Here is a 26,072-nt window from a genome sequence, read left to right on the forward strand (position 1 = left end):
TCAGCTGTCTCAGGAGTGTGTGGGTGTGGCTGGAGGGCTTCCTTTTATGGTAAGTTTTTCATCAGGGGATACCCCTCATGAAGTCATGTGACCACATAGGGTGAGTCAGGTGACACTGCTGCACACAGGAAGTGATGTGAGAACCTTTGTATCTTGCTGTCCATCACAGGAGCTGTTTTTTTTTTAAACTTAAATGTAAGTTACTACTTTTAAATAAATACCTACTTTGAAATTATTACACGATGAGGACCCCTTTTTTTACATGAATCTTTATATGGGGGAAAAAAAACACAGTTCTAAAGGGCCACACACCCCACTAAAGAAAGAGTATCTGGCTATACAGTGGAACAAACAAGGAGGAGGAGGACACAAGAGGAGCCCACTGTGCATACCCCAGCATATAGGGGAGGGCGAAATTTGACCTAGTAAGTGAGGTCAAACATAGAGATAAGCGCATTCGTTGAGAGATGGTGGGGATCACCGAAGCACTAGCACTTTTCTGATTTCGGATTAGTATGGACCCAGTTATGAATTGTATACACATGTTGCACTTTTAAGGACTTTTTCAGCTTATGCGATTTTATTGTAATTTTGCGATGACGCCATTCAGTTGCAAATTTTTTTTTTTTTTAGTACATATTTGTGTTTCACATTTATAGTCACTGTATTCGAGTTTACCTAAGAACCAGTGTTTGATTTTTTGATATCGATGTTTACCAAGGACACTAAAGGAGGAAGATTTTAGACTTTGTTTGCACTTTACAACACAATTCTTTTACTGACACTAAGGGCATTAGGCGCAACAACACAACATTATTTGATTCACATTGTGGGAAAACAATTAGGTTATATGCAGTCACCCATTACAAGACAAGCCATATATTATTACCTATGAGGTAGCGCAGGATATCCCACACTTTTTGTCATACCTTGTTGCCATATAATCAACAGGGGTGGCTTCTATTAATAGGTCAGTCTATTTAAAAGTAATATTTCATAGCTAAGTAGAGTCTGTCGGGATGAATCACCCACTGATTTCTAATATGTTATGGCAGCTCTAACAATTGGAGTAGCCCCATAGTTTCTGGTTCTATTTCTTCTCATTGGGGAGTTTGGGGTGCCCCTATCCACAGTAGTGTGTTCCCACTCCTTCTATTCCCTTCTACATTACATCAGATAAAGTAAAAATCCAGCAGAAGGGTGGAATCTCCTTGTTCTTGCCATGGCAGATGTGAAAACCTTTGCGGTCAGCCATGGGGGGGAAGTGATTACCGATCAACCGGGGGAGAGGAGTGGAGTTCAAGTGACAGCTGGGCAGACAAAGGCAGGTGGCAGTTGTTGGCGGATCCCCTTCCATCCCCTCGCCTGCCTGCCCTTTCTCCCCCCAGTTGGACTCTCTGATCTTCCTGATATCCTCTTCCTGTCCTCAGGGCTGGTGCAAGAGGTTTTGTCTACACAGGGCGCCAGGATAGGGGGGGGCGGTGCATTTTACCTAAGGCAGCTGCCTAATGCTGGCGCCGACCCTGCATGTACAGATGGGCATCTCTCTAGAAAGGGCGCCTGAAGGCACATGACTACAGTGCCTAATGGGAAATCAGGCCCTGTGTTTGTCCCAAACATTTTTGAGTCCACTTACTGTTGACTGAATCATTGCCTATCAGTCTGTCCAAGCATCGGCTACACTGCAGATATACATACGGTACATCTATGAGGCTGTAGGCATAGCAGTACCCAAGTGTCCTCACATAATCACTATATTATCCAAGTATTGGGATGCCTGCATTTACACGCACATGAACTTTAATGGCATCCCAGCCTTAGTCCATAGGGTTCAGTTTTGAGTTTGGGCCACCCTTTGCAGCTATAACAGCTTCAACTCTTCTGGGAAGGATGTCCACAAAGTTTAGGAGTGTGTCTATGGGAAAGTTTGACCATTCTTCTAGAAGTGCATTTGTGAGGTCAGGCACTGATGTTGGACGTGAATGCCTGGCTCGCAGTCTATGCTCTAAGTCATCCCAAAGGTGTTCTATCGGGTTGAGGTCAGGACTCCGCAGATGGCCAGTCAAGTTCTTCCACCGGAAACTCGCTCATCCATTTCTTTATGGACCTTTTTCGTGCGCTGGTGCGCTGTCATGTTGGAACAGCATGTTCCCACAAAGTTGGGAGCAGGAAATTGTCCAAAATGTCTTGGTATGCTGACGCCTTAGGAGTTCCCTTCACTGGAACTAAGGGGCCAAGCACAAACCCTGAAAAACAACCCCACACCATAATCCTCCCTTCACCAAATGATTTGGACCAGTGCACAAAGCAAGGACATAGATGAGTGAGTTTGGGGTGGAGGAACATGAATATTCTGACATCAACCCGATAGAACACCTTTGAGATGAATTAGAGCGGAGACTGCGAGCCAGGTCTTCTCATCCACATCAGTGCCTGACCTCACAAATGCGCTTCTGGAAGAATGGTCAAACATTCCCATAGACACACTCCTAAACCTTGTGGACAGCTTTCCCAGAAGAGCTAAAGCTGTTATAGCTGCAAAGGGTGGCCCAAACTCAATACTGAACCCTATGGACTAAGACCGGGATGCCATTAAAGTTCATCTGCAGGTAAAGGCAGGCATCCCAATACTTTTGGTAATATAGTGTATTTTTCAGTTAGAATTCCAGACAAAGTGTACAATTTTCAGGGTACTGTTTAGGCCTCATTTACACGGGTGCTGAGGCAAATACACTGTGAATGGGCCATTTGTTCATGTGGCAGGAGCAGCCAGGTGCTGTGTGCAGACAGCCCATGTATGTCTGTCTCTAAGAATGCAGCGGCTGCATGGACACAGTTGCTCATCCTAAATTGACAGGCATGTAGTATACCTTCATGCCTGTCAATTTAGGATGTGCAACTGTATCCATGCAGCCCCAAACACAGACAGTAGCACCAATATCAATTCTAGATGTTCCCTATAACAAAGTAAACCTTTACTTTTTGAGATTGCATTTGAATGAGGAGGACAGCCCAGGGAAGACTTTTTAGCACTAGAACTATACTTTAACCACTTGCCAACCGCCGCAAGTACATATACTGCGGCGGTCAGCCCCTCACAGGCAAAGTGACGTATGGGTACGTCACTAGCCTGTGAGGCTCTGGGAAGCGAGCGCGCGCCGCCGGAGGCGCACTCCCGCTTGGTCACGGACCCCCCCGCGCGTGTGCCCGGCAGACCCGATGTCCGCCGGGCACTCGCGATCATCCATGACAGCGGGAGAAAGGCAGGCGACTGATGTAAACAAGCCGCCTGTCATTCTCCCCTGTGTAAGAACAGTGATCATACGGTTCTACTATGTAGGACCGTTGATCACTGTTCCTACACTTCAAGCCACAGCCAATCACAGTAAGAATCACGCCCCTAGGGACACACACCACCCCTCCCTCTCAAATAAAGTTAACCCCTTCACTACCAGTGTCATTTTACAGTAACAGTGCATATGTATAGCACTGATTACTGTAGTAATGTCACTGGTAACCCCAAAAGTGTCAAAAATGTCAGTCAAGGGTCCGATCTGTCCGCCGCAATGTCGCAGTCCCACAAAAAAAATTGCAGATCGCCACCATTACACGTTTAAAAAAAAAACAACAAAAATGACAAAAATCTTTCCCTTAGTAAACGCAATAACTTTGGCGCAAACCAATCAAAATACGCTTTTTGCGATTTTTTTTACCAAAAATATGTAGCATAAAGCAAATTGGCCTAAAATGTTAAAAAATTTTGATTTTTACATTTTTTGGGGGGGGAATTTCATATAAAAAAATGTGAAAAATATTGTTATTTTTGCAAAATTGACGCTCTTTTTTTGTTTATAGCGCATGATCAAAAATCGCACAGGTGATAAAATACCACCAAAAGAAAGCTCTGTTTGTGGGAAAAAAGGACGTCAAATTTGTTTAGGTACAGCGTCGCACGACCGCGCAATTGTCCGTTAAAGTCATGCAGTTAACATTGAAACATGCCTTTATTATTAAAATACATGGTTTCCAAGTGTATGTGGACAGCCATATAAAAGAAAGCCATGTGATAGAAAAACATACAGCTCTGCCGGAATGCATATCTGTTCCTCCTAGAGCTCAAACAAGTTTAATGAAAAATTACCAAATATCTGATTTGTAAATCTTTCAGTTTGTACTAGTCTGTATGCATGAATAACCTTGGTTTCCATTTAAACAGACACAATATATTAAGTAATATGTTAAGCAGAGTACAAAATTTTACTAGAGACAAAGATCAAATACAAAAGTTATCAGTAAATACCCAACAACTCTATACTGTAAATTGTAGCAAACCTCGGTGTGTTTCTATAGAAAAGTAAAAACAAACCTCACATTTTGCAAGTTTCTTTTCTATTCAGTTTTTCTTTTTTATGAAGTCAGTAAGTTAAAAAAAAATCTGTGTTTAACAAGTTTTTCTAGTCTTAACTACTTTACTCTGATATCTAACCAGTATTCCAGAGGATCCAACAAGATACACATCAAATAGATACGGTGTGCCTTTCTCTAGACCACCAATAGTTTCTGTAGTCACTGCTTTCTGGACATTGATATCATGGAAGTACTTGCAGAGAACTTTTTCAGATCTTGGCCGGGATTCAGGTCCTAAGCATTGGTCAACATTCAAAGTTTCTCTCAGAATTTCTTCTTCTTGAATCTTCTTTTTGTAGACACAATACATGTTTCTTTCTTGTGTACCAAGCCAAGCAATGGTGATTGAGTCACAGGTTCTTAGTTTGTTGAAGGATTTAATCTTCAAACTTGCTGGAAAAAATGGGAATAATGTCTTGTGGATATGGGATGATGCCTGAATCATGGCAGAGGAATTTGGTATTACATCTGATGATTTGAAAACAGCCAAGTATTTATCCATTATTTTTCCTTTAAATGTTATATGTCTTAAATTTTGAATGGTTTCTGATACCAGCAACTTACCATTTCTTAAAATCTGAGCTCGTATTTGGCCCCTGCATGGCTGCAATGTGAATTGGACCTTTTTATTTATTGCCTGATACTGAAAGCTGTAAACTTTTTGGTTTTTACCATCAAACTTGATTTGGACTATTTTACCATCTTTTAGAGGCATAACCTTAGGCTTTGGCTCCATCCAGGTTTTTGCAAAGGTTCCTGTGTAGGCAGCACTGGCATTTGTTAGAAGATTGACAACAAAAACATCAAAATAATACTGAGTGTTAGAGCTCAAATTGGAAACGGTGTATGTGTTTTTGTTTCCAATACACATTTGCCTTACATCGATATTGTTGGATCTGTGAATAACACTAATATCACTTTTTGAAAGGAGCATAACCCGATGATGGTCATCAAGATATTGTGAAATAGGATAACTTGGTAACTTTGGCCATTTTCTTGTTGCAGATCGAATTGCAGTGTCGGCAGCACACAGACTTTTGTAATTATGCTTTTCGTTGACAAGAATGCAGTATTGAACATTCTCCTTCTGCTTTGTGGCAGATGGACTTGGTTTCCAGACAAGTGAAACAGAATTGTGGTTGACTGAACTGACGTCAATCCGAGGATCTCCTGGAAGCTCGGGAAATAGGTTACCATGTGCTAAGTCAGTTGTGAGATACACTGAGATGTGAGTGTCTCTCTCTGTTGAGAGAAATTCGAGGACAAAAATTGAAGAATGTGAAGATGTACCAACATAGTTTTCGACTGAGTTTCCTTTATAATGGAAGAACACGGATACGGTCTTGTAGTAAGATCGAGCTTTTAGGTCATCAAATGATCTGTATTTTTCTGGAAAAAAAACACAATATGGATTCAAAATGTGCCGCAATCCATGATATTCCTACAATATTCAATAGCCAATAGAAAGAAAAAAAAATGGCCAAACCATATACCAAATAAAAAAATACATGAAAAACGCTACTTTATATGAATAGATAATTTGGAAAAAACGCTAAGAACAATAAAAAAAAAAAAAAACATGTCTCGCTAAAAAGAAACATAACAATAAATAAATGTATCTTTTCTGATCTTCTAAAAAATACGCATTTTTATATTGTTCAAAATAAATTGGCCAGGTAGAAGTAAAAATGATCACATAACAAACATAAAAAAATACACAAAAAATATTATCTTGTCTCAAATGTAGAAAATGTAATGAATATATAAGAAAAAGATGCCATAGATTGAAACTACTGTAACTATGCCTTCTGCTGCTAATATTACTAAACAATGTGAAACCAGCTAGATACCGAAGATTAATGTGTGTTTATAAAAATCAAATGTTTAAACACACATCAAAAACATAAAATTCATGCGTTTATAAAAATCAGCTTCCCCACATACAGCCGAATGTTCTTCATTTAGAATCCAAAGCACGTAAACCTGCTGAGTTTGTCAGTTCATAAACCCAGCATGAATGTCAATCAAGTTTAGAAACTCAACTTTAGCAATCTCTTTAATTATTGACAAATGTAAAGTATGCAGTTTCAGTAATGAATTATACTCAGCCAATAACGTACATGGATTTAATCAGCAAATAACTAAAATAGTTATTGCAGATCAGTAATGAGTTGCCCATCCTGTGGTCAGTGGAGAAACATTTTTGGAAAAAATGCCGTTGCCTAACAGTTTGAGTTTAGGCTTTTTTCACTGAAAATCAAACTGAGCTTAAAGGGGTTGTATAGACACAAGATTTTTTACCTTCATACATTCTATGCATGAAGTTAAAAAAAACCTTCTGTGTGCAGCATTCCCCCACCGCCAATACTTATCTGAGCCCCATCGTGATCCAGCGATGTCCATGAGAACCTTGGCTCTTTGGGGACTCGCACTCCTTTTTGGCCTTTGGCTCCCGCTGCTGTCAATTACAGCCAGTGAGCCAATCAGGAGGCGGAGGGGGCGGGACCAAGCCTCGGGGGCATGCGTGCTTGGGTGCCCCCAGAGAAAGCTTCTTGCTGTGGAGGCACCCAGCAGGAGGGAGTGACCCAAGAGGAGGAGGAACCGGGCTGCTCTGTGTAAAACCACTGCACAGAGCAGGCAAGTATAACATTATTGTTATTTTATTGTGAAAACAACGAGGGAGCTACTTGGTATATTGGGTTCTCTGTTCTGCCTCGACTCTGAGAACACCCTCAGCCCCATTAACACACTAGGTTAAGCAAATAGATACTGTACTGCTACAGGGAGCACAAATATAGATACCCTACACACAACTAAAGTTCAGTATCAAAAAGCAAACATCAGACTGGTAAGTGGTAAATGAACCCTATATATTGTCATGGGTTGCAGTTATTAGCAGTATGCACATAAATGATTAAGTAAAGGATTAGGTCACTAGACTATAGAGGCTTGGAATCGAGTTCTTTGCAGCTAAATTAGAGTAAACCTGGTAATCTACAAAATCAGCAATAAGTAATGGCATAAGACAACAGTAACAGCAGTGATAATCAAAACTGTGATAGCTCCTCTGTGAACAGTAGGCTATATCCACTTTAGAGTCTACTCTATAAGAATGGAAGCATCAAAAATGTACTGTACCTAAAGAGGTACCCTTTATCATGGACAATAGGCAAACCTCTTGTGAAGCAGCTAAGTGCGAAGTCTTTACCCCTAGTTCTTTAGCTGGCCAGAGTTGTGGGCCCATTCTTTAAGGTGGTGCACATGAGTACAGTCCCAGTAAAGTCTGCATGCGGAAAACAATTCTGCTAGTTACATGTTTGTTCCTTATGTGCTCAGTTTCTTTTTGTAGCAACAGGGTAATCTCAGCTGTGTCTTTTTACCATTCCCAGAGATACAGCAAAAGGGGTCCTGCTGTCCAGATGTCAGCTCACTTATGGATCTGCCAGAACAATTCCAGGCCTCAGCACATGGTTGCAGGGTTAAAGCAGACTGGGGTGCATACAGAAGCAGTGATGTGCACACCTCAATCTCCTTGCAGCAAAGAGGGTAAATCCATTGGTATTCAGCCTGTGAAAATACAATTCTCTGTCTATAGCGTAGTAGTTTACAGATAGTTCAATACACTGTAGAGTGTAAAACACAATGATGTTGTTGTACTCACTCATCTGTGAGGTTGTGGAGCTCCCTTATTAAGTATTACATAGCCTGGGGTAAAAGTCTGCAGGAAATTTAGCTGTCCCTGTGCAGAAAGCAGTCACACTCAATGCTAGGTGGGGTGATCTGGATGATTCTAGACACTGTGGTCTCTGGATTTTAGTGTGTTCCTAGCAAGAAATGTCTGAGATAGTGGTGTCAGCAGAGGTGCCCAAATGTAAAGAAGCAGAGAAGTGGATTTTTCATAAATGTGATATTTATTGCCAAAAAATTATTATAAGAACACAGGCAACGCGTTTCGCAGCACTATATTGGCCACTTCCTCGGGATGGTGCATAAAAACACTTTTAGCAGCTGTGATCTGTCTCCCCTTCTCTCTGGTAGTGTGCTCTTACAGACAATAACAGGTGGCAGGAGAGACAGATCACAGCTGTTTAAGTGTTTTATGCACCATCCTGAGGAAGTGGCCAGTGTAGTGCCATGAAATGCTTTAACAATGTTTTTATAATATTCTTAGGGCAATAAATGTCAAATTTATGAATCCACTTATAAGCTTTTCTTTTACATTTGGGCACCTCTGCTGACACCACTTTCTCAGCTTTTGGGGCTCAAAAATTTATTGCAGAAAACATTTTATACACAGTGATTTAGCAAAGTAACTGTTACAGTATCTATTTAGGATTCACGTCTACTTTACATTTATCTGTTTAGTATGGAAGTATATGGCATGGTGTTTGATAAGTGACTACATTTCTAAAGATTCCTGCAAAACCCCTGTCACCACTCCCAGTCAACTTTTGTCGAAGAAGTGGGTCTGAACATTCTCGACTGGGCAGTGGTTGCATCTCATCAGTCTTTGAAGTTTAGTGTTCACTACTGCAGCATGTCCTACTCACTCTTACTCTCACTTCTCACTCATAAAGGCCAGCAGGGAGGCAGGTCAGTTTGACTTTTAGAAATTGGTTCACCATCCAACATTACATTTCTGAACTGAAAACTATACAGCAAGACAAGGCTCTTATTAAACTTTCACCCGGAATATGGCACGTGCTAGAGAAGATGTGAAAGTCCTCACACGCACTGTATACAGTGTACAGAGTATGAAAACTGGTTTTTCCGAGTGTGGGATCTGCATTTCTTGTGGACCTTCCATGACCTTCTATATCTTGTGACAGTCTGAGGCCCTGCCACTGTGGATATGTAGGAGAAAATGATACAGGATTTGCATTAAAACTAAATGAGAAGTTCCAGACTATCGTTTCTGAGCAGAGAAAGCTGTGTTTTTGGCTTTCTCTGGATTCTGTTAACCTGAACCCACCAGCAGTATCCACGAGCAGTAGCCGCCAGCAGTACCAGCCAGCAGTACCCACCAGTAGTACCAGCCAGCAGTACCCACCAGCAGTATCCACCAGCAGTACACACCAGCAGTACAAGCCAGCAGTACCCACCAGCAGTACCAGCCAGCAGTACCCACCAGCACTACTAGCCAGAAGTACCCACCAGCAGTACCAGCCCTTGAGGACAGCCAGCAACAGCCACCAGCCATACCTGCCTGGGGGGCTGCAGCAGCCAGCGATATCTGCAGGAATCCTGAAGAAGAAGTGAAGATTGAGGTCAGTTGAGGTGCAGGTAAACTGCAGTGCATCCATGTGAAAGCAGCCTTAGGCCCCTTTCACACAATTGGTCAGATCAGGTCCGCCCATGTGTTTTTCATGTGGACCCAATCAGATCCTCCATTCACCTCTATAGAGGGGCAGATGTAAACGCACTTGTGTCCGTTTACACCTGCCTATCTCCAATTCTATTCACTTAACAAAACAGAAGGGGATCCGTCCTCTTGTGTCTGAGCAGATCAGATCAGGGGGCCCATAGAGTAGAGCGGGCTGTGTCCATGTCTGTTCTGCATATGCAGAGTGGACACAGACCTGGCCTCTCCCTGCTTTGCTCATTATGGCCCGTGACCGGTTACCAAGTTGCTAAAGTGGCCCTCGCTCCTCAAAAGGTAAATATACACACACACACACACACTTTTTTATTTTTGAGGTGGGGAGGGGGATCTTGGGTGAGTTCCCACACTTTTTTCTTCAGGACTTGACCCCTGATGGAAGCCCTCTCAGTGGTGACAGCACGATGCTGGAGTGGGCTGCCATGCCCTAAAGTGCAGCTTGGACTGGCATAACATATTGGAAAACGCATCTGCCATATAAGCATAACCACCAGAGACCACGACTATGTGTATTCATACCTGCTGCCTTTCCATGGAATGCATGTGATGCTCTGTACTGTAGAATACTCCATTCAATAGGTACATCACAAGGAGTCACAGTGATTGAGAAGTGAGAACTGTTTTCTTGCAATGAAAAATAGTACCTGAAAAAATATGAAAATATAAAATGATAATTATTGTAACGTGCAAAAAAAACATGCATCTGTGAATTGTATTTAATAACATGTTTTTGACTGTGCAAGACCCCATTAACATCTTTCCGGAACACGCAAGAAACACATGTCACACTTGCGGTGCCATAACAGCAGCAGAGAGGGCAGGAGAATAAGGTGGCCATATAAGAAATTTAGTGAGTAAGTGCTGGGAACAACAAAGACCCTCAGCACTTATCTGCTGACTCAGTAGATATAAACAATTTGTCAGCTGCACTAATTTTGGAATATAATGTAAAACTTTCCATTACTCCCAGATTGTGCCTGTCATATGTATAATTTTACCCCCATACATTGCTGGGTTCACAAAAATGTAGTATCTATAAAAATATATACATTAGCACTGTGAATTTTTTTTACGTGTTTCTTCTGATCAACAAAAGACATTTACAATTATGATTTATGGTTGCTGTTTAGTCACATTAATATTATAAAGTTTTCAATAATACATTTACAGTGGTATTAGTTAACTACCTACACTTTTTTGAAAAACTCAAATGTAAATGTTTTATGTCCTGTTCTTCCAAATTTCTGTTTACAAATGATGAATTGGGAAACGGCTAGCATTGGTTGGGTAATGGGATATTCGGGTCCCTTTTACAGTACCCAGAGACCCCGCTCCTGGGAAGGACTCCCTATTCCTATGAGTAGAATTCCATCTCAGGGTCCAATTGGCCCCCACTAGGAGAAAAGTAAAGAAATTTGAAAAGCACATTGGTGGTGTTAGCTGCATGGAGTTATTAGCAGAATTCTGAACTGTAAGTAGCTTCTGACCAGGGAGCTGCAGTACTCCATCCTATGGGGGGGGTGGACAAAATGATGGTGCAGAGAAAAAAGCAGCAGGGATGCATAATTTATAGTCCTTCAGAGAGCAGAAGAGGCAGTTTTGAGCTGTGCACAGGAGAGGGAGCCAGGGTTAGGGAACCAGGTGAACTGAAGTAGCTACTATTCCTCTATGAGCTCATGAGTAGAGTCCGAGAGTAGGATGAAGCCTCACTACAGTGTGCATTATACCAAACATTCCTAAAGTGGAACAAACACCTAACATCTCTTAACATTGAATAGCTTGGCTAAATACTAACTCTTGTAGTCAGAGTATTGAAGTGGGTCTGCTCAAATATTGAGAATTGCTACGCAATAGGGCTGTAAAATCTTTTGCCCCACAGTTGCAACTGACAGACTCTGTAACACTTTCAACAACCAAAATTTTATGAACATTGACTTTGTTCTGACCCTTTTATCTCCAACAAACATATGTTTTCAATTGCTGTCATTTTAATTGAACCCGTGCACAGCTGGATGGTAAACTAGTTTCTTGTACCTGACTGGCTGCCATTTGTAGGGTTCATGTGCAGCTGCTCTACAGTGGGTCACCAGCAGGGTTTTACAGTAGGTTCCAGTTGTTATGACTGTTTATTGTTGTTCTTTTCCTTTTTTCATGTATTTCATAGTACTCAGACCAATTAGAAAAGAAAATATGTGCAATATATTCACGGAAAGCACTTTGAAATGGCCAAAATAATGGGCCAAAAGCACAGACACCTTTGGGCACCACTAAGAGGCAGTTTCGCTTTTATTAAGTTATATTCAGCATTTCTGTAAATAAGCTGCTCATATGACCAATTATCTCTCAGTAACTGATAGGCTAATAGAAATATCTGTGAAACAGTATTCCATCAGGCAGTCAGCTGTGGGTCAAGCATCTGTTGCGCAGACACTGGCTGCTCTCTCCCATTCTGCTTCAGCATCTGTAGTCCTGCTGCTTTTATTCTTGAGCCTTCTGCTCTCTCTTACTCTTTCCCACAGCAGTGGCCTGCTACTTCCCATGTACCCCAATGCACATGTGCTATTTGCACCATCAGATACCTAATCAGTGTACTACTGGGTTAAGGGGCTCCCTTCTTTTATGTATATACAGTATATGTAATGAAAGGTCTATAGAAATGTTTAATAATCAGTGTTTTCAGTTTTGTGTTATTTTATTCTTTACCAGATGTTGTGGTGTTGATCCTTGAACTAATTCAGCAAAGTGGCGAGGGCTGCTTCCTTGCAGATATTTGGCTAGTTGACCTCATGGTACTGACCTTTGGCTAGACCAGTGTTTCTCAACCTTTTTTCAGTCTCTGCACCCTTTAAAATTATAGACAATAACAAGGCACCCTTTAAAATTATGGACAGTCTCGAGGCACCCCATTCTAAAATGTAAAAAAAACCTTTCTAAAAGCTTTACTTACACAATGCAGCAACATCTGCTTCCAAACCAAAATACACTTTTGCTGGTAGTGACTAGTATTCCAATGTTTCTAGTCTCCCTCAATTTCTTTCCATCAGTCAGCTAATGGCACCCCAGTGTTAAGGGAGAGGGGCACAGGAGGTTCAAGCAAGGATGCTGTGGAGGCAACAGACATCCTCCTTTTTAACTGAATTCATTCATTGTTAGGATGCCAGTGTCTACAAAGTCATAATGGTGCATAATGAAAACCCATGGCTTTGTGTAACTAAAAGGCAGGTTTGATACACCTGCTGGCTTGTATACCATTTTTGATCAGTTTTTAGGCATTTTGCCAAGGCACCCCTGAAGAAACCTTAAGGCACCCTGGTTTAAAAAGGATGGGCTAGACTAACCTAACCTGCTTGCTTGACCATTGGCTTTACCTTAACCATTCATTATATGACATGTTGACTCGCAGGTATTGATCCTGGCTCATTTGAATTTCCCTTTCTAGCCCTAGTCGGCTAAATGGCCAATGTTAGCCAGTGCAAAGGTGCCAGGAGGAATCAGAGTATGGTGCAAGCAAATAAAGACACCTCAAAAGGTAGCTGCTAAAGACAAGGAGTGCTGCAATAAATTCATCAACTAGTTGCAGAACCTTACGAATGTCTTCCTAAAACAGAAGATTTGTATAATCTTTTCCAACACAAATCCAAAATGTTGATCTGTTCTTCATTAAAGAGGAAGTAAACTCTCCCCCTCAAATGCTCCTTCTTACAAAATCCAGTCTGATAAAGCTCTCCATAACATTCTGCAATATTCTTTCCCCCCCTAAGGATTTTTCTTACCTTTTTCCCAGTTTATTTGAAATTCCTGCTTCCTGGCAGCAGCCAGCGCCATCTTAGCTGCTGTCTTCTGAGTCTGAAGAGCAGTTTACTTCTGCCCTTTCTGTTTTTCTGTGTGTCCCTGCTGTAACCCCGCACATGCTCAGTAATGTAGTAGCCAAGCCTCGTTTTCATTCCCGATTACTACAGCAATCATGTCCCACATATTTAAGCATAGAGAGGTAAGCAAGCATTTCAAATCATATTTATTGATTGTTTAATGTGTTTTTGACACAATCTACATGATGCAGCTGCTCCTGTGTTCCATGCAATGTGCTGATGTTTACACCCCCTGTGACGTTGCAAGTCACATTGGGTGTTTTAGGAACTTGTGAACAGCACTGGGATCTCGCAGGATCTCAGAGCAGTGCCGCAGAGAGGAGATGCATTTAGATGAATGGAATGAGCGTGCCGTGAATCGAGCGAAATGTGCGCATGCGTCGGTGACGTCATGAAAATGAAAAGTGCAGATTACAGCTGAACTGAGCAGGTTAGAGTTGATTTATACACAGCAATTTGTACAGTGTGTTTTACTGATTTAAATGGGGAAAATGTATCTAAGAGAGTTTACAACCTCTTTAAGAATCACATGTGGTACAGGCAAATAACTCCTTCTTGGCTCTAAGACCAACACTGCCCCCAGAAAGGCTTGTTTGCTGTAATTTCTACCTAGTTTCACAGTCTCTTAGCTACAAATAAACATCAAGCTCCTCTAAACAACCTGTTCCATCTCATTGCTCTGCACTTAGTTTGTAGAATTTAAACTGAAATACCAAGAGACCCAGAAACAAAAAGGAAAATATAAAGGAAAAAAAAAAGCATCAATGTATACTTTAGTTACTGCTACCCTAGGTATTGACAAGGATTTTTTGTTCCTGAAAAATAGATCATAAAAAGCTTGGCAACTATCTTGTTGGAAGTAAACTGGACTACTTTAATTATCAGCTGTACTGTATGCTGCCCTTTGTGCCAAACAAAATGCAGGCTCAACTTTATGTAAGATATGTAGTAGTAAATACATTTTAGAATGGAAAAAAAAAGTATTTTTTACAAAAGTCACACTTGAGAAAGAATTTTAGAATTTTTTTCTCAGCCAGGTGACCATAGACCAGCAATTGTCAACAGCGAGCTGTGGTTGAACTCAAAACATACTGAACTCCAGCCAAATTTTTTTTTTTGTTGGTTTTCATTATCATTGCAATCTTTTTCAACATTTCATTATCTGTGTCCTCTTTCGGAGATTTCCCCCACAAGAAATGAAAGGGTGCGTGTCACTGGAACTATAAGATACATAGAGCAATGAAAACCCAACACAGCACATTAACTTGCTTTTGTTGCTGTCTCTGCCTGAATTAGGAAGACGTCCTATTTTTCCTGTTGTTGGGACACCCCACCACCAGGACAGTAAGTGATGGTATTGGTAAATCTTCCCAACAAGGATACAGACAGTAATACATTTGTGAAACAGTTTCTAACCATTCTTGCTCTGTAAAAAACAAAAAAAAAAAAAAAGTTTGGCTAGAGTTGGGCTTTAAAAACAAGCCTTGGACCAAAGTTCTTCAAACAACTGAATAACCCAAGCTCTCACTCCAATGGGAATTTTAGGCGTGCTGCTCTCCTCAGATGGGGAAACTCCAAAGACTAAAAATATAAAAGAAAGGAGGCACTATCACCTAGTGCATTACCCCTGGACACCTTTAAAATTTTAATTAGAATGCCAAAAACATACAAACATTAAGAGCAAAAATTGCATAGAATAAGTCCACCTCGATGTGCAAAGGGCATATCCCTTTATAATTACCGTTTCTGGAGACAGGGGAGCGTGTCTCCCGAAACATGTCAGCGGTCCTTATATAGAGATATGCCCTTTCCACATTGAGGTGGACTTATTCAATGCAATTTTTGCTCTTCATGTTTGTGAGTATGTTTTTGGCATTCTACCGTATATACTCGAGTATAAGCCGAGTTTTTCGGCATGTTTTTTCATGCTGAAAATGCCCCCCTCGGCTTATACTCGAGTCACTGGCTTCACTGACTTTTTAAAAATGACGCCGCTCGGCGCCGACGTGTCACTGCACATGTGCCGCATGCCCGGGAATAGTCGAACGTTTTCGGGCTTTCCCGAGCATCGGCGGCGCATTTGCCGTGACGTATTGGCGCCGGGTGGTGCGGCGATTTTTAAATCGAGGGGGCCTCACCGACAGGTAAGTGAGACTCCTCCGCAGCCCCTGCATTTCCTCATGCAGTGCTGCGGGCATGGTACAGGACATTCTCCTGTACCATGCCCGCAGCACTGCATCTCCTATGCCATGCCTGTACATACTGTGCCATGCCTGTACCTACTGTGATATGCCTATACCTACTGTGCCATGCCTGTACATACTGTGCCATGCCTGTACATACTGTGCAATGCCTGTACATACTGTGCCATGCCTGTACTTACTGTGCCATGCCTATACCATCACCTGTGCTATGCCTATACCATCACCTGTGCCATGCCTATACAATCTCCTGTACCATGACCTGTGCCATGCCTGTACCATGACCTGTGCCATGCCTGTACCATTACCTGTGCCATGACTTTAACATGACCTGTGACATGCCTGTACCATGACCTGTGCCATGCCTATACCATTACCTGTGCCATGCCTGTACCATCACCTGTGCCCTGACCTGTGCCATGCCCTTACCATGACCTGTGCCATGCCTATACCAAGGCCTGCGCCATCTCCTGTACCATGCCCGCAGCCCCTGTTTTGTGTCTCGTGGTGGTCCAGTAGCTGCTGCATTTCCCACCCTAGGCTTATACTAGAGTCAATATGTTTTCCCATTTTTGTGGTAAAATTAGGGGTCTCGGCTTATATTCGGGTCGACTTATACTCAAGTATATACGGTAATTAAAATTTTAAAGGTGTCCAAGGATAATGCACTAGGTGCTTGCACCTCTTTTCTGTTATATTTTTAAGCCTAGGACCAAGGTAAAATACCAATACTGTGGGAATAAAGAGGTTACACAGAATTCAAAACAAAGTGAGAAGTATGTATCATAATCCTATATTTTCTGCCAAGGGAACAACACCAGCCAATGCTTGCTTGCTTGCAGATGTAAAAAATAGGAAAATACCTTTAAACATACTGATAAGGTTACACTGTCCCAGAGAAAAACATGACTCCCACCTAAGTACTTCCTATATTATTAAAACCATATAGAGCAGACCTTCTTGTATAATCTTGGGTGTTAGGAAGGTTTATTGTTTAAAGCATTTAGAACTAGACTGAGGACTTGTTGGAGAGAAATTTACACTTGTAGGTGTTTTCCAAAGGTGCAGATGGCCAAAGTGGAAACAGTGTTTGGTGCGTAATTCTAGACTAAGGTTTATGTGTATATGACTGAAATCAAATCCCTTCAACACACAGCTGATTTTTACTTTTATGGAAAGAAGAGAAAAAAAAAATAGTCCAAATGGAAGGATGGATCTGAATTTCATTACATATTATTAACAGGTAATTGTAAGAGAGACATATGGCAATATTTATATGAAACTATAACTATAGAACCTTTATAGTAGAGAGGGATTTTACGTTGATGTTTACTATTAAACATTTTTGTTTCTATCCTGTGGAATTTATCAGGGGTGTGATAATCACATCACTTCCACAGGATATGGCAAATTACATTTTTTTTTTCTTCTTAGCTTTCCAATCCCTAAAAAGTCTGTGTTCGCTTTGAATTCTAGCAGAGTTCAATATGGCCAGCAGATGCATTGGGATCTCTCCAATGGATATTTCACTATTAAACTGGTACTATAATTGATATAGGGACTGGGAGTCAATTATAATTTCAGGTTTTCAATCTGTACTAGGAAACACATTTTTTTTTTAAATTAGCACAACTAATAAACTAAAAGTATAGGCAATACAACTAAAAAACTAAAAGTATTGAAATGCAGACTGGTGCCTGGGTGATTGAACGTAAAAAAAAAAAAAAAACAAATAAAGGGACCATGGCCATTTTTTCTATTCTCTGTGTCTTGTGTTTTTATAACTGTAATTCATTCTGTAGTTGCTTAGCTTTTCAGGTAAGGTGGGTAAAGTGGGTGCATACAATCTCACATTGGTGTGCGCAGCCTATTGCATTAGGGTGTGCACCCCAGAGCACAAACACACATGCATTTATAGTAGCAGAGCAGTGAACAGTGTCAGTAGAGCAGAAATTGGTGCCAGTAGCTTTTATTTTTTACAATTTAATTTTTTAATTATTTTTTACAAGATTATTTTTTATTATTTTTTTACAATTTTTTTAGGAGTCCCATTAGGGGGCTTTGGTGAATTATTAAGTGTCTAGCTGCACTGGACAGTGAATGTATCGGAAGTACTCTGCATTCACAAACTGAAGCATGGTAAACATATTTTTCTATAATTCTTATAGTAAACATAGTTTACTATTATTTATTATTATTTCAGGTACTTATATAGTGCTGTCAATTTACGCAGCGCTTTACATATACAATTGTACATTCACATCAGTCCCTGCCCTCAAGGAGCTTACATGCTTCTGTTAAGACTGAACACAGGAGTGATCGGTGCAGATCACTCACTGTGTTCATTCAGAAAAGGAGGGGGTCAGTAAATGAAATATTTACTGGCCTCTTCCCCCAATCTCCAATGTGAAACATCCCCCACAGCAGCCGGTAGGAGAGGAGAGAATGGAAACTGGCAGAACTGCAGGGAAGCAAGTGAAATCAGCACTGTACAGGGTGATTAGGATGTGCACACCCTGTGAGCATGCCTATACAATCCCATTTGTAAGGCAAATGAGTAAAGGCAAAAGTTTTTGATGAAGGACTATTTTAGTAGAAGAAGGGGTACCGAAACTAACTTCCATCCACATAACAAATGATTGTGTTACGTTGTCTGTTTTATCTAGTTTACGCACCCTATCTCATAAGATCCTCAGAAATTTGAGAATCAACTTGTAATGAAGAAAATCCCCAATGATCAGTAAGGAAAACACTTGCAATGCTGAGAATACAGCAGGGAATGTTTACTTTGCTGACCATGCACATATATTGTACACAGACAAGCCCTTCTCAGGTTATTTATAATGTGGAGAAATGCTGACCATGTATTTTGACAAAGATCAGAAATGTAAAAGATTTATTTAGATAACTTGAAAAATCTGTTTAAAAGAGCTCATACTTGTGATGGGCCATGGATAGCACCACACAATGCCTAAAGGGTTTACATACCCAGCAGCCAATGTTTTAATAAGTTCACCTTAAAGTATTACTAAACCCAAGAGCAAAAAAAAACAAAAAATACATTGCAGCTTACCACACGAGAGGAAGTCAGCAATACCTGTATACAAAATACAGTATACCAATTATGCAGCTGGCGCCCTTGCATGTCTAAAGAACCTAAAAAGTCAATATTTTCTTCTTATGTGGAGAAACCTGCAGTCAGCAGGACAGTCACAAAATTCCACACATTCATCACATGAGAAATGATCCAGAGAAATGTATTTCTCTGACCATGTTTGCTGTGTGTAGTGTAGTAATCAAAGTATTTGTGTGTGGGGAGGATTATAAAATAAGTAGAACCTCTTAGAAGATACCATCCCTTGAAGAACAATTGTAAAAGTAAAACAAAATTTGGGACTTTAAATGTACCTTCTGGAGATAAATAACCACTTGACCAAAGAATTATAAAAAAATATATCATAAAATTTTACCCAGAACAACATACAAATTCTTAAAAAGGGGTTTGTTTAAAAACAGTGTAACAAACTGAAGGATCGGGGGTTGTTATCCTGGTTGTGAGATCCGATTTTAGTGGCCAACGTGTTTCCTGGGCTGACCCGCTTCTTCAGGGCCTCAGACCTTATTTTGTACTGTAATAATATACAGACAAAACATTATGCATAGGAAGCATTATCCACTGTATTAATATACAAACAGAACATTATGCATAACAGACATACAATTTTTGATATTTAACAACCTATAAATACACTGTCTATTCACAGTGGATATACACATGATTTACACATTCTATCCAACGTGGCAATTTGTGGAGGAAAAGTGGGTACACTTTGAAATGGTACCCACTTTTCCTCCACAAATTGCCACTGTGGATAGAATGTGTAAATCATGTGTATATCCACTGTGAATAGACAGTGCATTTATAGATCTCATTGTTAAATATCAAATATTGTATGTCTCTTCACCATAATGTTCTGTTTGTATTTTATTAAAGTGTATAATGCTTTCTATGCATAATGTTTTGTCTGAATATTATTACAGGACATAATAAGGTCTGAGGCCCTGATGAAGCAGGTTAGCCTGCGAAACACGTGGGCCCCTAAAATAGGATCTCACACCCAGGATAACAACACCCTGGACACCCAGTTTGTTACACTGTTATGAGATATTAGCAGTATGTGATACGTGTAATTTATATGAAAATGATGTGTGGGAATCAAATCTATTTAATGGTTTAAAAAAAATAGGTTAATATTCATCTGCTTGTGGTACTACTGTCATGAAATATGTATCTCTGCTGACAGTTTCCATTAATCTCCTTTCCCCAAAGGCATATGCTCTCTCCTTGAGACTCTGTAAACTACCATCTTCAAGAATCTATGTAGCATTCTCCTAGATAAGTGCTAGGTGTTAGATAGGTTAGCTTTAGTTTTGTTTCGATAGGTAAATTTAGTTGCCACACTAATAATTTCTGTTAGGCAAAAGCGTATTCTGGCTCACTGCAATCAGTGCAGCCACAATCTGCTAGTAAGGTCTGATCTGTGTGCTCTGCTGCTGCCAGTTTGCATAAGCTTTCTCAGTATCCTAGAGACTAGAGAAGTTTCTAGATAGTAGGTGTGAAGCTATGCAGATGGCAGCATGAATATGGATGCAGTCTTGGACTATCCTAGAGAGGGAGGCTCAGAAGGTGGGCTGGGAGGCTGCATATATTCTTAGAGCCCACAGAGCTCTGGGTCTTGTCCCAGAGTGGAGAAGTCCAGTCTGGGGAAGGCACGCTGCTCTCCCCCAGACACCCTGTGCTAAGGAAGAAGGAATACAATACAATTCATTACAGGGTGCCGTGAAGTGGCCTTGCAGCTTATGCATGCATTCGCAAATGTGTGCTAACTAAACCCCTGTTTTTAACACATATTATAAGTAAATTTGCTTGGTAAACAGACTGGTTGTTCTTCTGTCTAAATGCAGTGACCCACAACAACCAATCAGAATCCAAAATTGTACTGGCTTACCTTCTTTATTAAGACAGTTTTAACTATGTGGAGGTTTCTTGTTTTCTTAAAATGTTAGAGTCCATAACTTACCAAGAGGGTTGGTTGGTTTGGAGAGTTATGGTGTCAAATCCCTAGAGATCACTACTGCGATCATCGTCTTGACATTTCCAGCTACATGCTTGTTTGACTTATTTAATTCCATACATTCTAGTAAGAGTGTTTACTTTTTCTCCTGGGTGGTGGATGCATGCATCATGGTGACTCCTTAAGTGGACATGGATTGCTTCTAATTATCACCATTGAAGTGGACATTGCTTTTTAGTCTTATATTGACTGTCCCACCACATGGTGATCAATCTGTATTTGTAGTTTTCTCCTTCTGGCAGAAGGTTTACTTCTGGATTGTCTCCAATTTTTCTTTTATTGCGCATTGCACTTTGTTATTTGTATATGGTAATGTCACTATTTACCTTTGGTTTATTATGTGTATTATATTTTAGCGCTTCACATTTTTATTCCATTGAAGAAGGAATGCTGAGACCCTGGTGCAAGAAGGAGCTGAACCCGTGAACTGTCTACCATTGGTCTGTCTGTGGACTGCAGGAAGGTGTTTGAAAGGAAGATTGGAAGGGGCCCCATTCTGTCCATGGCCCTCGTGAGTACAGATTGTGTGGGATCTTAGGGACCTTGTTGCTCTAGCTATCCCTCTGGTGCATTTAGTCAGTTCTGGATCTATTAAAGGGGACACACCGGCTGGTGGTCCCAAAGAGCCTGTCCAATTCTAGATTCTACCTCAGGGACACTGCTCTTGTGCTCAAAGATTTGCTGAAACTGAAGTCTACTGTTGCCACAAGCCTGGACTTTCCTGTAAAGTTTTTTCAAGAAAGAAACCAAGTCCTTAGTGTACATAGTTGTTAATTCTGGAGTATCCCACCTCTACCCTAACCCTATCCAAGTTCTCCAAAAATAAAAAGCAACATCCCCTGGACTAGTCTTTAAAGAAACAAGCAAAAGTGTGTGTGTGCACCTAGCTGTGGGAAATACTGTGTGCCTGACTGCGGGGCTAAAGTTTGGGAATCCTGGGCAAAGTTCCAGCGGTTCTTGCAGGAGTAGCGCTACACTTTTACTATACAACCACCATCTGAAGGATGTTCATCATCCCATCTGTACCCTTGCTGCTAACTGAACGTGCCTTGGTGACTCCAGTAATTCATACACTTTTCAAAGTCTGTAGTGACCTAGCTCTGATGATAGGTGGGCATCATGGCATTATGTTGTTTTGAGCTAGAAGTTGTTTTATTTTCTGGTTTTGTTTCTGTTTTTTTAAATTCCCAGTCTCCCTCATGCTTAGGGATGAGGATGTTGATGCTGTTATGTAACCTTTTTCTTTAAAAAAAATAATTTAAAAGCAAAATGGCTTCAATTGAAACTTTCCACTTCCTACGGCCTCTTGCACGTGAGGATGTGTACAAGCAGTGCAGCTCTTACAGTGTTTCAGAGCACCAGAAAGTGAAAAGTGCAGTGTATAGCCCTGCTGCATGCAGCCTGTCAAAGTATATGATGGGCTGAGGCTGAGTGCTATAGGCCATAGTGCATGCTCCTCCAGGTGCAACACAATAGACTGTTGTGAGGTTTACATGAACTATCTGCCATTCCACTGTTAGCCCTGCTGAGTTCAGACACCTCCTTTAACCACTTCCCGTCGGTGCACTGCCTATTTACGTCAGCAGTTTGGCTCTCCCAGGCAACATCACGTTAATTAACGTCAATTGCCTGGGAGGCCACTAGGGGGCGAGTGCGTGCCGCCAGAGGCACGCTTCGGCCCCCGATCAACGGGGAAGCCAGTGCGGGTGTCAGGCGGCTCCAATTGCCGCCTGACACCGGCGATCTCTCTTCGCCGTCGCCCTTCTGCCTGGGATGATCACAGAGACCATGCGAGCCTGCTATATAGGATCGCATGTCTCTATGATCATTTCACAAGCCCAACCCCTCCACAGTTAGAATCACTACCCTAGGCTTATCTTTAATCCCTTGATCATCAATAGTATTAACCCCTTCCCTCCCAATGGCATTATTACAGTAACAGTGCATATTTTTAGCACTGATTACTGTAGTAATGTCACTGGTACCCCCAAAAGTGTCAAAAATGTCAGTTAGGGGTCCGATCTGTCCACCGCAATGTCGTAGTCCCACAAAAAAATCACAGATCACCGCCATTACTAGTAAAAAAAAAATGACATAAATCTTTCCCGTAGTCAATAAATGCAATAACTTTTGCGCAAACCAATCAAAATACACTTATTGCGTTTTTTTTTACCAAAAACATGTAGCTTTGTTTATAGCGCAAAAAATAAAAATTGCACAGGTGATCAAATACCACCAAAAGAAAGCTCTATTTGTGGGAAAAAAACGAACTTCAATTTAGTTTGGGTACAGCAACGAACGGCCGCGCAATTGTCTGTTAAAATAACGCAGTGCCGAATCGCAAAATAGGGCCTGGTCATTAAGCAGGAAAATCTTCCGGTCTTAAAGTGGTTAAGAAAAATCTACTTGAATTGTTAATTTTAGTTATTTTTCTTTTAGCAAGGGAAAAAGTTGGCAAAAGCAACATCTGTATATGCAAAGTATATCCTCAACACCTCTCTGCCATATACAGTAAGTGTGTGTGTGTGTGTGTGTAGGCCACAATATCTTCTGTCTGAGGGAAGATGGCTGGTGTTAAGCAATGGCCACTGGTAGAGTGATAGGCCTAATTGTTTTCTTCAGACCTGTATTACATAACACAGGGGCTACTTACTAAAGTAAGGCAGATATTGCTCTCTGCTATTAAACGCTGGATTTAATCCTGCAGGAGTTCATTCATTCTGCCCCTAAGGTGTACTGAGAATATTCACTAAGCTGCACATGTGCATACATTCTACATAAAATTGCCAACAGGCATTTTTTTATTTCAGTTTATTTCCTCTTTAACACAGCAGAGAGAGAACCCCATGACTGGAGGAGAGGCCTTTCACGCGCTGATGACAGATCATGGAACTGGGATCTCCTCACAGCTTTTTCTTTCCTGGAGTCCCACACACCATGCACCACAACTTCATAAATGTTATTATTACCAACCCAGGAAACTCAGAAGGGGTTTATGCTATGGCACCTAGTTAATCAACGACCAAGCGCAGCAGCACAAAATTCATCTAAATTATTATTGCTCTGTAAAAAAAAATTCTGAAGCAGCGATGACTGGTTTGTGGCTTGAAGATTTATATATATAAAAAAAAACGCATCTTTTTCTTTACAAATTATATCAATTTAACACCAATTAGCACTCAACCCATCTGAAACTATTGATTTAGATAAACTGCATTATACATATAAAAGAATGTTGGCTCTGAAAAAAAACAACCCTTACAAGTTCTTTTTGATACTAATCAATATTATGTACTCTCCCTAATGAGCAGGTGTTGACTCTGTACTTGGTTTCCTTTATTCCTATTGTTTATGCCTTCTTTATTTTATCTAGGTTTATTCTGCCTTACAGGCAGCTGTTTTGTACTCATTTCTGAAACCAATTTAAAAGTTATTGATAAAAAAAAAAAAATATATATATATATATATATATATATATATATATATGATATATATATATATATATATATATATATATATACATACAATTTGATCAGTAAGTCTGTAGCTGAGCTATTATCTCCATCACCAACCAAGATGGTAGCGCCCAGTAGTGGAATAATTGAGTCTTGGAGGACAGACTGCAATTTAGTAGTAGTACAGCTACTATGAATGGAGCTGCTGGGTGGATAACGTAGGCAAAGTCGGGCACTCCTGATGAGAGCTATCTACGGAGCAGTTACAAAACTGCTTGACCATACCCCCTCCTTTTACCACTCAGATCTATCTTTTAAATGATAAAGCTCTTCCAGTGGTAATCACCTTCTTAAAGCAGGTAAAATGTTAATCCCCAGATGCTGGAAAGCTACTCCACGCTCTACTATTATCGAATTGTGGGGTCGAGTAAATCAAAAAAAAAGTGCTCAAAAGAAAAAGGCCCAGGCAATAGCACAGGTTTCTCTGTCTCTGACATGGTCAGTATGGCTACTTTCTAAGCTCTCCTCCTGTGACATCTAATCTTTGGGTTACATCCCTACACTAGATAAAGCCTTCCCATTCTTGCCTTTAGCTACCTGGCAGGGCAGGGAAGGCTAACGAAAATATTCAGGGCTCTGTCCTATCTGATGCAATGACCAGTAGCATCATGGAGATCTCATTCTCTTCCCACTCCTCATTTTTACTCAGCCCAACATACCAACCCCCCCCCCCCTTTTTTTTTTTTTTACTTTTTTTTTACTTTTATTTTCTTCCTATACATCTTTACCTACTTCTTCTGGCCTATGCCCACCACATCTAAAACTCATCTTATTAAAAACATTCTCCACCATCACCAGTTGAAACTCATGTTGAAACTGGCCTCACCTTGAAAAACACTCTTCTTCATCCACAATGTGTTACCTAGTTGGAAACCCCAGCACCTAAAAACATACCCTGCTATTTGTCGATTTAAACTGGTTTTATATATATTTTATGTTAAGCTTTTGGTCTGCAGACAACTTAACATTACAATATTTTGCTGCACACAAGATGGCTTCATTATATACTGTCTTTTGACTGTATACTTAGGTTATTATGAAAATGATCATTCTAAGAACCATAACTGGAACTTAAAAAAAAAAAAAAATTACAATTTCAAAATGTTTTTAAATAATAGTAATTCTTTTCTGCATTGTATTATAGCAGTTATTCAAATTCAAACTTGTATAAGTAGAAAATAAAAGTTTTAATCAGATTAGTTGGTGTATGTCATCACAGTTAGTTCTCTTATTTTCGTAAATTGAGTATAAATGGTTTCAAAAGTTCATAATCACATATAAGGGTCATGTTTGTGCTAAAATGAAATTCTCTTACCTTTTAGTAATATCTTTTAATAAATAGGCCGTGGTTTCCCTGCCATCTGGTAGAATAAGCGAGTGGTAGGGGTTGAAAAAGTCTCTTCGATAGTTGTCAGATGTTCGTATATTAGAATGGCACATACATCCAGCCAGAACAGTGACGAGAACACTCCAATGAATTCCATGTGTTTTTATACCTATAGGAAGGTTACAGAAAAAAAATCATTACAGTTAATGTGGGTATTTCTGCTATTTGGAAACAATGA

At 40.5% G+C, this 26,072-nt stretch overlaps 1 protein-coding gene across 1 annotated transcript in view; it reads right to left on the reverse strand.

The window, feature by feature from the left end:
• Nucleotides 1–4,031: 4,031 nt before the first annotated feature.
• Nucleotides 4,032–26,072, reverse strand: part of LOC309563700 (protein NDNF-like) — a 44,102-nt gene continuing 22,061 nt past the window's right edge. Inside the window, exons 2-4 of the mRNA XM_082268295.1 lie at nt 25,823–26,003; nt 10,307–10,431; nt 4,032–5,796 (exon numbers count right to left, since the gene is read on the reverse strand). Of these exons, the coding sequence (XP_082124421.1) occupies nt 4,442–5,796; nt 10,307–10,431; nt 25,823–26,003 (1,661 nt within the window). The 3' untranslated portion in view covers nt 4,032–4,441. The remainder of the gene's footprint in view (nt 5,797–10,306; nt 10,432–25,822; nt 26,004–26,072) is intronic.

The sequence above is a fragment of the Pelophylax lessonae genome (genome assembly GCF_965119305.1).
Source record: "Pelophylax lessonae genome assembly, chromosome: 9".
NCBI lineage: Eukaryota > Metazoa > Chordata > Amphibia > Anura > Ranidae > Pelophylax > Pelophylax lessonae.